This window comes from Neomonachus schauinslandi, chromosome 2 (genome assembly GCF_002201575.2).
Source record: "Neomonachus schauinslandi chromosome 2, ASM220157v2, whole genome shotgun sequence".
NCBI lineage: Eukaryota > Metazoa > Chordata > Mammalia > Carnivora > Phocidae > Neomonachus > Neomonachus schauinslandi.
In genome coordinates this window covers 120172701-120186343 of record NC_058404.1, presented here as the reverse complement: position 1 = coordinate 120186343, position 13643 = coordinate 120172701, and the positions used below count along the sequence as shown (strand labels likewise).

Below are 13643 nucleotides of genomic sequence, written 5' to 3'. Positions count from 1 at the left end.
CTTCAAAGGACATCTCTTGGGAAGATTATTCTAAAATCAACATGATTATCAATAGATCTAATGGTACAAGTTATCAAGAATAAATCAGTTCATTTGCTTTCATGTTAGATTTTATTTTATTTATTTATTTATTTTTTAAAGATTTTATTTATTTGTGAGAGAGAAAATGAGAGACAGAGAGCATGAGAGGGAGGAGGGTCAGAGGGAGAAGCAGACTCCCTGCCGAGCAGGGAGCCCGATGTGGGACTCGATCCCAGGACTCCAGGATCATGACCTGAGCCGAAGGCAGTCGCTTAACCAACTGAGCCACCCAGGTGCCCCTCATGTTAGATTTTAAAGAATTAGAATATTTTAAGTATCCTATATCAAAGAGCTACTAATACATACCTCATCAGGTATCTCTCATGATTCATCACCTGACTTTCTTTCAGAAGGTGAACACCCCATTGCAAACTCTAATCTCTTTCCTGATAAACAAAATCAATATCTTCTTTCAAAATTGTCTGTCTGAAATCTACCAAAATTGATTTCCTTTGACTACAGTAACTCCAGAACCCTCTTTACTATATGTAGGCCTCTTCAGCTGATGAAATATACTTTTGTTGCATTTTCTCTTACATTATCTACTGGATGGACTTACTTTGGGAGGAGAGAACTTTTACACATATATTTTCTTTATAATACAGGTTAGGTGTCTAGTCAAGCAATATGGGAAGAGAAAATTACAGCTTCTTGATCTAATTAAGCTTAAGATTGCTTTTGCTGGCTTTAAATCTCACTGAGCAAAATTATAAGAGGTCATTTAATCTCTTCAGGAGATAAAGTAAAATTAATGCTTAAACCTTAGAAACTTTTAAATATTCAAAGCTTCGTCAGGTGCCTAAGGTTAGAACAGGCATTTTTGGTCTTGTACCGAATGGCTTATATTCCAACCCCCAGATGTCTGGGTGACAGTCTTCCAGGAGAATTTGGGAAATATCTCCATGGCCGAGAGTCAGATTTTTTAAAGCAAATGGATTTCAAGGCTTAATTTTGTTTACTTTTGTTACAATAAAACAAAATAACTTTCTTACTGAAATGATTGTTTATTGTTATTCTTTCATAGGGAACCCAACATTCTTAGGAAACTCTAACTCTGTTGGTATGTTAATGCAGAATTCACAAGGTATCATATCAGTCACTTTGAACAACTTTTCACAAAAAGGGTTTTGATGAATGTATAGTATAAATAGTACTTAAATAGCAGGATATTAAACCTTGCCTTCCCAAGGGTTTTTCACTGTAATCAATTGCATAAGAGTTCGGTGATTTCAATCAATTCTACTCTTTCTCTTTCCAAATACAATTTTGAGAAACTTGCCTATAATTAATGCAAATTTTCTTGAGATTATTAACAGAAACACAACTTTAAATGAATGATTGCATCATTATAAATTCTAAAGTATTATGTAAAGATAATTATAGATTCCATCAAAAAAGAAGTTTAGTAGTAGGAAGGAAGGATTTAGGGCTTTGCTTTTACCATAATTTTAGCATGTTTTGATCTTGTAAGGTTTTATTTAAGTAAGTATAAAATTGTACATTATATTCTTTGGATACTAAGGATAAAAAAAAAACATTTAGTGCTAGAAGTCAGTAAAATTGTTATGAATTCTTAAATATTCCTCCATATTCTCTAACAGATATAATAATAGAATACATGCATTGTATACTCAGCTCTTAACTCTTGTTTGTATTTTATAAGATTTTCCTGCTGGCTCTGTCAATGTCCGCATCTACTGCGATGGAGTCATGAAGGCCACAACAGAGATGAAATACTCTACAACAGCAAAGCCTGTGGAAAACCTACTGGGAATGGCACGTCCAGGAGACGGTGTGTGCCAGGTAAGTGGATCTTTCCATGAAGTTGATAACAAGCCAAAGAGCCAATGCTTGTTAACAGAATGCATGCTTTGGTATAAAGTCTGAATGTTGGTTGAATAAGAATGAATTATGGATCAATAGGGAGGGAGGAAACGGACTTCTGTGGTGCAGAGATACAGATGAATTAGTTTGCTTAACTCAAGTCCTTCCAGATAATGTCACTGGGAGACAGATTCTCCATTACAAAATCGCTTTTGTGATGGACTCATTTTAAAGTTGTCACAGAGCAGATGAAGAAGGACAGAAGGATTAGACAGAACTCTTAAGAAACGAATATCCTCTTTATCCAGATCTGGACAGTGCAAAATAAAAGTCAGATCATCTGATGCTTTGAGGCTCAGGAGTCAGACAAACCAAGAATACTACCAAAAAGGGAGCCTAGGGCATTAATCTAGGAATTGTTATTTTCATGTGGAAATTTCCAAGCTTGGTGTGTTTTTCTTAGTTTCATTTATTACTGTTACCTGATAGTGAAAATTATTGCTTTAAATTGATAGTGTTTATTAGGAATTCCAGAACTGCTCAGATTTTCAGGGAAGTGTGCAAAGAGGCATTTTCAAGCCCCAGGTTCTTTCTCCAGGGTGACAAAGCATTACTCAGCAAGGAGGACTTGGTGAGGAGTTTCTAGTCTTCTCAAAAGGCCCTTGTTTGAAACCGTTACCAGTGAACGCCAATGCCCTCATGGGTATGGAATGCAACAATTGTATTTTGATTCATCTTAAACCATTGGTTTAATTTCTGCATTTTATTTTGGTTTTTTGTTACCTGACCCACTTTCAAAAGAGAGACAGCTTGTTTAATGTGGAACATTTATCCTTTATGTGCTTATTCCATCACAGTTTCAGAGTGAACTAAATGGCATTTCTTTTTATAGCTACTTGATAATTAGATTATACCCTTACTTAATTGCCTTGGGTTTTTGGCAGTGGACGGGGAGGGTAAAAGGGAGTAAAAGTGAAAAGAGGTAGCTAAACAATGAGATCTTCAAATTTACCACAAGACACTCTATAACGAAAGCATCAATGATAGTGTGGCTGACAGGTTGTCATGAAGCCTTATCTGTTTAAACTAGTTTGAAATTGGAGGCTTTGTTACTTATTTTGTGTGACACATTTTTCTGTTAGAGCAATGGCAAAGGTAAAAATGTCTTAGAGAAGGTTCAGGGAATAAAGTACCATTTGTCAAACTGGTGAGTCTGAGGACATTTGATAAAATGTCTATATTGTAATTGCAAAGCAAAAACAAAAGTATTAGCTTGAAATATGGATTATTTCATTTTATTGTGACAAATCTACCTTATCTTCTACTTTAAAAATTCCATTCACTGCTAAAAGATTAACAAAAGTGATGTACTGCATTATCAGCATTCAGTTAGCATAGAGGTATAGTAGCCCCCCCACCCCAACACATTTTTGTGTGGATTTTGCCTTTGGGGAGAAAAAAAAATTTTGTATGCAAGAAGATTAAATATAATGTATGACTCTTGGGCAATTTTTCAGAGTGCTTTATTATGCCACGTCATGGTTTCTTCTACAGCTTTGAGAGAATACAAACTGTTTTGCATCATTTTCAGATAACTAGAAAATACTATTTACTTTTCACCCTCGGTGGGTGTCAGAAATGAGAGGTGAGAAAGGGTTACGATTACATCTTAGGATTCTCCTCTTCACCTATCCCTGGTGGCCTAGCATAAGGAAGGATGCTGGACCGTCACAGCTTGATTCAGGCTTTTACTATCAGGAGAGAATCATTTTGAACCTGAGTGAGTACTGAGAGGTAGAATTATTCTAACTTGGTGACAGCAGACCACAGCATGGTAAGAAGAGACATTAGGAGATTTAGTTTAACCTATACCACTTAAGATAGGCTTACGAGTTTTGCTACTGTCGTCAGGGGACCTAGATGTGTCATGAAATTAGATGGAACAAATTCTGAGACTGAGATCCCGGACCAGACTGAGCTGTACTATCGCAGGCCTGAAGGAGGGAAAAGGCTGCGATTCGGTCAGCCTCCTCAAAGCTTAGACCAGGAATGATGTGGGGTTCTCCAGTCCACTGGCATCTGGACCATTTAAGTTATCCCTAGTATGAATTCATGGAGATAGTGAAAGGCAGACTCTATCCCTGATGAAAAAGAAGGAACCGCAGGGGCATTCCTTGGTGTGTTTTAGGGTTGTTTGGCCTCAAAGGAAACGGCCCAGTCCCCACTGGGCTTCTGCTTGCAGGCATTTGGATTTCCCTTTTGACATTTGGCTTTGTTCCCAAGGAGATTATATTTTTAAAAATGTGCAAAAAGTTTTGCTTTTTCTTGCCAGCATAGAACATTACAGTAATTGTTTCTTTCATATGCTTGCTACTCTGTGACTTTATTGGGAAATTTGGATATTTTGCAGATAGTTCACTGAACATCTCTAGTCAAAGAACAACATTCATTGTAATTTTATTCACTCTAGTTATCATGTATTTGTAAGAAAATATACCAGCAGATTTCAATTTTTTCAGTATCTGATCTACTTCACTGAAATGGCATGGTGTAAGAGCCATCCTGAGTTTTTCTGTAAATTTTAATGGCAGATGTGATTTAAGTAATCTTAAAAATTGTAGTAAGATACTTCCTATAATCATTTAAAAGCTATTGGGCATATAATAATGTGAACATTCTGTGAATTTGAGGAAAGGAATACTAATGAGAAATTTGTGGGGTTTATTTTTCAGTAATCCTAAAACTTATAATAAGAGACTTTATATTATCATTTAAAAGCTGTTGGGCATATAGCAAAATGACCATTCTGTGCACTTGAGAAAAGAAATGATGAGATATTTGATTTTCTTAGTTTATTTTTAATGATGTCCATTAGATTTTAAATAGTTTACCTAAATCCCCTTAATTATCCAACTGTTTCCTAAATCATTTCATCTTTTTTGGATAGATATTAAATCCCAGCATGTAGCCTCATAAAGGTACAATTTCCAGAGCATTACCTAAAACAACAAATTTAAGAGAGATTGAATGAAAAAAATCCAGAACCCAATTTGGGAAGATAATTAGAATTCAAATACTAGGGTTAGAAATACTAGTAACTCCCATTTAACTGAGATAATTAAAACCTTTGAGATTTTCTTCCTATTTACAAAAGCATCTGGGGACAACCATAAAGTTAACTTTGTGTAGGAACAACTAGATACAATATAAGAAACCAAATTAGGTCAAAATGCTAAAGGAACATAGCAATTATTGATCAAAGCATTAGCATCCTATTCGTTAAAAGAGTTTTTGAAGTGGTAGCAAATACTTCTTCTTTGTTGTATTTCTTGTTGGTACAATGATATCTTTGTGCTGCATGTATTGATCATTTTGCACGGTTTACTTTATACTCACTGAAATCTTAGATTCATCTTCATGTTAGGGCACACTTCATTTCCAGTTTTTATTAAATTATGTATACGATTCAATCTTTGGTTTGCTGCTTGCAAATATTTTATACTGTATGAAGCCAGCTACAGTTGGGATGAGGGAAGATACAGGCATAGGGAACTCTGATATCATGAGGAACTTTGTAGTTGTAAATAGTTCTCTTAAATGTTAGTTTTTTCACAAGTTAAATTCAGATGTTAGCAGGGATCTTCCTTAAAGAATTCTTCAGGAGATTCATCCCAAGGCCTTTCAGTAATTTTTTTTTAGGTCCTTGTCTCCTTGGAAAGACTGGTGGACACCATCCTTCTTCTTATCATCAGCTCCTGTTGATAAGGGGTGCAAGTGTATCTAGTCTCTAAACTATACTGCACCATAATGCCAGTGTTATCTAAGCCGTTCCCTTGCTACAGACTTTCGGTGACTCGCTGGATAAGGTCCAAACTCCTCTGAATGGCACACCAGGCTGCAGAGCCACAAATCTTTCCCAACATCAGCTCTTATGACAGTATACCCTCCATGTCTTCTTTTTTTTTTTTTTTAAGATTTTATTTATTTATTTGACAGAGAGAGATAGCGAGAGCAGGGACACAAGCAGGGAGAGTGACAGAGGGAGAAGCAGGCTTCCCACGGAGCAGGGAGCCCGATGCAGGGCTTGATCCCAGGACCCAGGGATCATGACCTGAGCGGAAGGCAGCCGCTTAACGACTGAGCCACCCAGGCGCCCCTCCCTCCATGTCTTCTTAATTCTCTCCATGAGTCCTGTGTTTTAGCCCTCCAGGATTGCTCACTCTTAGAACATACTCAGCTCTTCCTTCCCTCCCCCTTCTTTAAGGTATGGGCATTGTGGTTTTCATCTTTGCATACCTCGTTACTTTCACACAATTAGCTCCTGACCCATGAGACACCATGAGACAAAAATGGGAAAACACAAGTGCTTGCTTTGTCCTCTAGTGCTAATTAAAAACATAAGTGGAAAACTATAGGTATGTAAATGATAAGAAAGAGAATGAAAACTGTCCTCTTAAAATACAGTTATTTATTTCTCAAACTGAATAAATGAATCTGATACTAATGAAAATGAAAAATGCTCAGAGGCCCTGGATACCAGAAAAGTGAAGAATTTGTGCTATAAACTTTTCATGTTCTACCTCAGAATGAACCGTATGTTCATCATGTAGCTCATTACTGACTTTTAACAGCTATACGGTTCCAGATTCCAGTCTTGCCTTTCTTTTGAATATTAAGGAAATGTTTGGTACTCAAAAAAAATGCCTACGATCTTCTCTCTCTTTCAAAAGGCTGCATGTTATCTTTTCTTTCCCTTTCCTGGAAAGCGACAGCATAGCACAGGAGAATCATTCAGTTCCGGATGGGGCAGGAGCAGGTGTTAGATTCTTTAACCAAATCAGCAGTCACTTCATGAGAGCTCATTCTCCTTAGTGTGAGAGGGATTTCCTCATGTGTACAGGGAGGAAGCTAGAATATATGATCTCTGAGGCCACTTCTGACTCAAATTGTCCACAATTTTATGCCAAGAAAAAAAAATACTTCAATTGGGGATTGCGACCACTCTCACCAAAGAGCATTGGCTTGCAAGTATGTGGGTTCTTGATGCAGCCTTTATTTCACTTGTATTAGCACTTCTTCCCAATTCTCCCAGCAGAGAAGGAAGTGATGTGAATTTCATGTATCTTTCACCACTTTTATTAAATGTTTCCTATTTCTGGTGAAATATTTGAAATGAGTAGGGGGAGAAAAAATAAAGTGCAATTTGGGCATTTATTTCTGGATTCATTTTTCATATTTTTATGCCCCTAATTAGAATGGATCAGTAAGAATAAGGCATATTTATTGAAACTTGAATTTTACTGATAAAATAAGTGACATTTTGTGCCATGTCTCTGCCTGTGATAACGATTCAGCAATGGTTAAAGATGCCTTATTTGAGTAGTTCAGACTTAAACTTAAAATGGTTAAAGATGCCTTATTTGGGTAGTTCAGCAATCCCCAGTTCAGTTACCAATTATTGAGTCAAACAGGAACATGCCACTTAGTACCTTCATCTACTTATTTAGGAAAAAACAAATAAGTTGGTTAACTTTAACAGCAGATACAGCAGCTGTTGTAGGGGAAAAAAATAAATATTTCTGAGTGCAGTTACTTAGCCATGAACACAACCATACTTTTAGTTCCTGTTAATTCTCTATCTTATAAGCCATTATCAGTCCATATTGGCCCCATTCATTTTAACTTACGTTTAACTGTTGTTTAGAATATATCTTATTAATGACACTTTAATTTATAGTTTCTGCTTACTCAGTGGAAATAAATACTCCCTCCATTTTTTATTTCTCTCAATTTGCCTTTTACATTCCCCTCTCCTCTTGTCACTGGGGTGGCTTTGACTGCCCTTTGCAGAGGATGTTCGCGTGTCCGCGTGAGCGCTGTCCGTAAACGACCTCATTCAAGTGCAACCTTCTGCATTTACTAGCTAGCTCTTTAGAGGCTTCGGATCTTCTTCAACCATAAAGAATGTTTTTAAACAATCCAGAAAACAAAGCACAAGCCAAATACAGTTAACAATATTCCTCCGTAGCTATTATTCATAACAAGACAATTAGAGAAAATTAGAGAATCTGCCTCTGGAATGAATCGCAAATCATCAATAACCCTTTGGAAATTAGAAGACTGAAAAATCCTTGCGGCAAAATGTGTTTGTTGGCATTTTTTTAAAAAAGTCATTATGCATTCTATGGGCCTCTTTACTAATAATAGTTGTAGTATCAACAGTAAGATAAAGAAATAAAGTAAATATGTAATCTGGGAACTCTAAATTGTGTTTAGCATTCATGAACTATGCTTCTACAGTAAACAGCATCAAGACGCAGGAAATGAAGTAAAAGAAATCTTTGACAAGGAAAATTCAACTTCTAAGAATCCTGCCTCTCCCACCCACCCCCCATCAGCCATTTAGCCATCAACCTTATTACCCTAAGTATCAGCACACAAACAAATATAGTACATCAATTTTGCTCAAGTCCCACACAACAAATCCAGTGGATATTTTTCTTGTTCAATTTAACTTGACTGTCAGCAGCAACTGACACCATTGACCAAACTCACTTTTCTGATTTTTTTTTCCCCTTAGCTTTCAAGAAGCCCTATCTTTCTGGTTTTCCTTCTACTGCCTTCGCCTTTTCTTCTCAATACCCTTTGTAATCTCTTCTTTCTGTGATCTAGAAAATAAAGTTTCAATTTCAGTGTTTTGATTCTTAGACTCTCTTCCTTTCTTGATAAATATTCACTTGGCAGGTTAGCTCATTAACTTATAAAATACAATCCAAATGTGGTTTTCCTTTAAGGCCCGGTCTTTCTGCCTCAGGATAGGCATCATCATCCAGTTTAAACACCAGAAACGTAAGAGTCTCCTTAATACCTTCTGTTGTCTCACCCGACAAATTCAATCCGTATCACTTTTACTCACTGCATATTGCTCACTTCTCTCCACATTCCTCCAGTTCTAACACCTCAGTCCTCTGCCTTTCCTCGTGCCTAAACTACAATGGGCTCCTAACTGGTCCCCCACCATGTGTTCTTGCACCTGACCTACTTATCTCAAGTCCATAGTCTGAGGGGTTCTTTTAAAAAGAAAGATCTCAGCAGGCGATGCTCCTACTCAAACCCTTCAGTAGATTCCAAAGGTTGTATGGATTAAAAAAAGAAAATCTTTAACATGAACAATATGGCCCTATAGACGCTGTCCCTTCTCTTTCACTTCAGCTTAATCTCACTCTCATTTCTCTCTCTCTGCACTCCAGACACACTAGCCAGTTTCCAGTTCCGGACTTTTGGTTCCTAATCTCCTACCACAGGGCCTTTATAGATGCTCCTCTTTCTAACAGAACCTTTTTCCCAATCTCCTTTCCCCTCACTGACGTCCCTAGTTAATTCTAATTCATCCTTCAAATTTTAATTCCAGCTTCTCTTCCTCAGTGAAGCCTCCCTTGACCTTGTACATCTCCCTATGTATCTCTTTGTAGTGCTCATCACATTCTAATCTGACATCTGTGTGTGTAATATTTGTCAATATCTGCTTCTCATTAAACTCCAAGATCATTTAGGGCAGAGATACTGTCTATTTGGTTCCCTCTTTCATCTCCAGAGCCAAGTACACTGCCAGACACACAGCTCCTGAATACCTATTTTGTTGGGTGAAAGAATGAGAGGGTGAAAGCATTTTATGATGCTGAAGTGACCCAGCTATCAGAGCCCCTTATTCCAACAGCCACCAGCTTCCCTGTAGTACAGGCACAACCCTTTTTCAGAGCTCAGGTTATTGTACTGTTGGCTGAAGGAGTGCTGTTTCTGACTGAAGTAGAGAGAGCAGGGCAAAGAAGGGAAAGATGAAGGAAAAACCAAGTGAGTATAAAACAATGAGACCAATTCTAACAGCCTACCTTGGGAACTAGTACCTAAAACAACTCAAAAAATAATTTCAAAAATTTAGGAAATCATGGCATCATTTAGAGAAGTCTTTTTTGAAAGACATTTCTCTGGATACGTTAGTGCAATTTTTGTTTTAAAATTTATCTTATTACATATTTAACAGTAAATTGTTACAAAATAATTGCTAAAGGGAGGTAAGGGTGAAAAGAGTCATGGTTCTTATGACTGCTCTTTCTAATGCCTGCATTAGGAAAACTGGTCTTTTGTTTGTTTTCATCATTAATGTCATTAAATATGTCTATTAATGAGTCTGTTCAGGTTTGGTCAAATTAAAGCTTTGAGGCTTTTTGACATTATGTAAATGGGGGTTATTATTGAAAAATTCAGCATAATCAAGCTTCAATCAACTTCTAGGAAAGTTTTTTTTTTTAACTTTATTAGATTGCCTTTACTAAATTACGATATTTATGCATGACTGATAGAGATGGCAGAAGCTTCTATTTGTTCCCCAGAATTTCTTTTTCCTTTCTTATATAATAATATAACTTTTATCTGGGCACATGCTTGCCTAGGTAAATACTGCACTTCCTGACTCCCTTGGAGCCAGGTGTAGCCATCTAAGTACATAACCAATGGCTGGCAGCATGTCCGTAGAAGTGATATGTGCACATTTCTGATCATGTCCTTCAAAGAAGGATGGAGTCTCTCTTTCACTGACTTTTTTCTCTAACTGGTTGCAGTAAAAACAAGGGAGTGAGGGATGAACCATCTAGGACCACGAGGAGGAAGGTCAGCAGTGAACCAAATAGAGCCTGGATCCCTTAATCAGATTGCCTAATTCTAGGCTTTCGTGTTGAAGAGAAATAGGCTTCCATCTTGTTTAAGCCACTGGCATTTTGGGTCTCAGTACCACGATAGCAAAACCTACATTCTAATTGATTTATAAGATATGTGCCATTTAATTTAAAATTTTAGAAAGAAAAAACAAACTATTTTCTTCAGTTGCTACAAAAGCCAGTTTGGGGAGCAGTCTCCTCATTAGAAACTGGTGTGCCATTCTAAATCACAGTGATTACATTTCATGAGTAGTTATGAGAGCTCACAATATGGTATTTAGAGAAAAGGGAATTAATATGTACTGGACATTTTACACATTTACTCATTTAAACTCTTAAATAATTTTGTCAGTTAAGTATTATTAAGGTCCATAGTTAATGAGTCCTGGAGCAGGAATTTCAACACAGGTTTCTCAGATCTCAAAACATTTTTTCTTATTATAATATCATTTTCATGTTATGTAAAGAGATGCCACAAGTCTGAATACTGAACCAATAATAAATATAACATATTTGAAAGGAGTGTTAAACTGTATTGTTTTATATTTACTTTTGCATTGTAGTCAGATATAGGTTGAAATTCTAAGAACTGAGTCACTCAAAACTTAGAAAAATTAATTTGACAAAGAAAAATATCTCCTTTATCTTACCCTATCCACTTACTTAGATCATTCCTTTAACTGCTTATAGTTAAATACTCATAAAGTTAAAGAAAAAGAAAAGGCTTTGTGTAACCCCGGCAAGTATTTGCTTTGCTCCTTTGCCTGTCATTTTCTCTACAAGCTGCAGTAGGAAATTTTGTTTAAGAGATGTTATGTAAGCTATCAAATTCCCCTTTATATGGCTATTTTGGCTCACTTTCATGGCACACATTATGAACGACGGAACAGACGAAGTGACCTTTCTTTTCCTAGTTAAACTTAAACAAGCATAATAATTTGTTATAATAAAAAGAACATGTTTTCAGCTCAACCGTTGACTTTCCTTTTAGATATCTGAAGGTAAAAAGTAAAATGGAATCATTTAATGGGCTTTGTCTCCTATAACATTTTACAACCCTCCTATGGTTATTTCACTCAAGTTGTTTCTCTTGCTCATCGAGGTACTTTAAAACTATTACTGTCTTTCTCTACCAGATCTGTAACATTACTTTAATATTCTGTGGCCAGCCTTACACACTTCATCACCCGCTGTCAATGCTTAAAACCCACCTTTGCCCACCTCTGCTGTGAAAGCTGGGCAAGCCAGATTCTCACATTTTTAACCACCCATGCAGCTAGAGTTTTCACGTAAGAGTTTTAGGCAATGAGACACAAGGGGACATCTTTGGAGCTTTTGCTTTTGTGGTTAAAAAAAGAACAGATGTTATATGAAAACAATGAATCGTGGATCACTACATCAAAAGCTAATAATGTATTGTATGGTGACTAACATAACATAATTAAAAATAAAAAAAGGAATAGATGTGACTGACAGTAGACCACTTTACCATCCCCCTTCCATGTATGCCCCTTTCCTTCCACTTTCTGGCTAAACATATGATGTTTGGAATTTCAGTGTCCATAATGAAACCATGGGACAATAATTTATTCTTTATTCAAACACTGTGTCAGATTTTATTCTTTTCTCCATGGCTAGAATGTAGTATTAAGCACAGTGTGTTTACAATGTAAAGGTGTAAGTTAAAATTCTTGATGTCACGCTTACTAGCTCTGCAGTTTCAGGTATTACTAAGTTTTTTGTACCATAGTTATCACATCTATTAAAAAAGGCATTTAAAAAGTCTACCATTCAGGAATGTTATAAAAATTAGAGACAAATTATGTAAAGCCTAGCATATTCTAGGTGCCCAGCATTTAGTTAATATTACTACCTCAACTCTTTTGAGTCTGTTTCACTGTATAGACTTGTATTACACTTGCAACATATAGCCGTTCATACCAGTCCAAACATCTGAAGTATCTCCTCACTGCTTCTATTATATGATATTGTTCTAAAATCCTGTTAAGGACAGTCTCTCAATGCAGTCATGCCCAAGCAGTGTTGATGCCCCTTATTCAAGAAAGGGGCACATCAGATTTTTTAAAAGGGTGCTGCTATGTAAATAGATACTCATCTCAGGGAATTCAGCTTTGTGTAATGAGTATTTCCTGATTTGTTTTTATTTATTTTTCTGGTTCATTTTTTTCCTGGTTTGTTTGTATTTATTTAAATTTTTATTTATTAGAAATTACAGATGCAAATATATTTGTAAAAAATAAAAGAGATTATGTGTTGGTTTTGGTTTGTGTTTGGTTTGTGTTTTTCAAGGAATTGTCCATTTCATCTAACTGGTCAAAATTATGTGTGTGGACTTGTTCATTGTACTACCTTATTATCCTTTTGATGTCTGCAGGGTCTGTAGTGATACCTCGTTTCATTCATGACATTTGTCATTTGTATCTTCTCTCTTTTTTCTTCAGTCTTGCTAGAGGTTTGTCAGCTTTACTAATCTTTTAGAAGAATTATCTCTTTGTTATATTGACTTTTTTCTATTTTATGTTTTCTCTTTCATTGATTTCTGCATTATAGTTATAATTTTCTTCTTTCTGCTTGCTTTCAGTTTGTTCTAATTTTTTTGTTGTTGTTGTTAGGTTCTTGAAGTGGGAGCCCATTGTATTTACCTATATTTTTTACTTGCTATGTTCTTTCTTCCTTCTTCATGTTCCAGAATTCTTTCTTTTATCATATTCTTACTGTTTAAAGAACTTCTTTTATCCATTGTTGTACGGTACATCTGCTGGCAACAGATTTTCTCTTTTCCTTCATTTGAGAATGTCATGATTTCCACTTCATTCTTAAAAAATGCTTGTGCTGGGCGTAAGATTCTTGGTTAATAGTTCTCTTCTTTTAATTTTTGACAAATAGTGTGCCACTTCTTTCTACTACTACTACTATGTTTCTAATTGTTTTTATCCTATAGGGTAAGGTATTGTTTTCTCATTCAAATTTTTTTCTTTGTCTTTAATGTTCAGAAGTATAACT

At 36.1% G+C, this 13643-nt stretch overlaps 1 protein-coding gene across 1 annotated transcript in view; it reads left to right on the top strand.

Moving 5' to 3' along the window:
* Positions 1 to 13643, top strand: part of BANK1 (B cell scaffold protein with ankyrin repeats 1) — a 270561-nt gene that overhangs the window by 67505 nt on the left and 189413 nt on the right. The window contains 1 exon segment of the mRNA XM_021680373.2: positions 1745 to 1884. Coding sequence (XP_021536048.2) covers positions 1745 to 1884 — 140 coding nt within the window.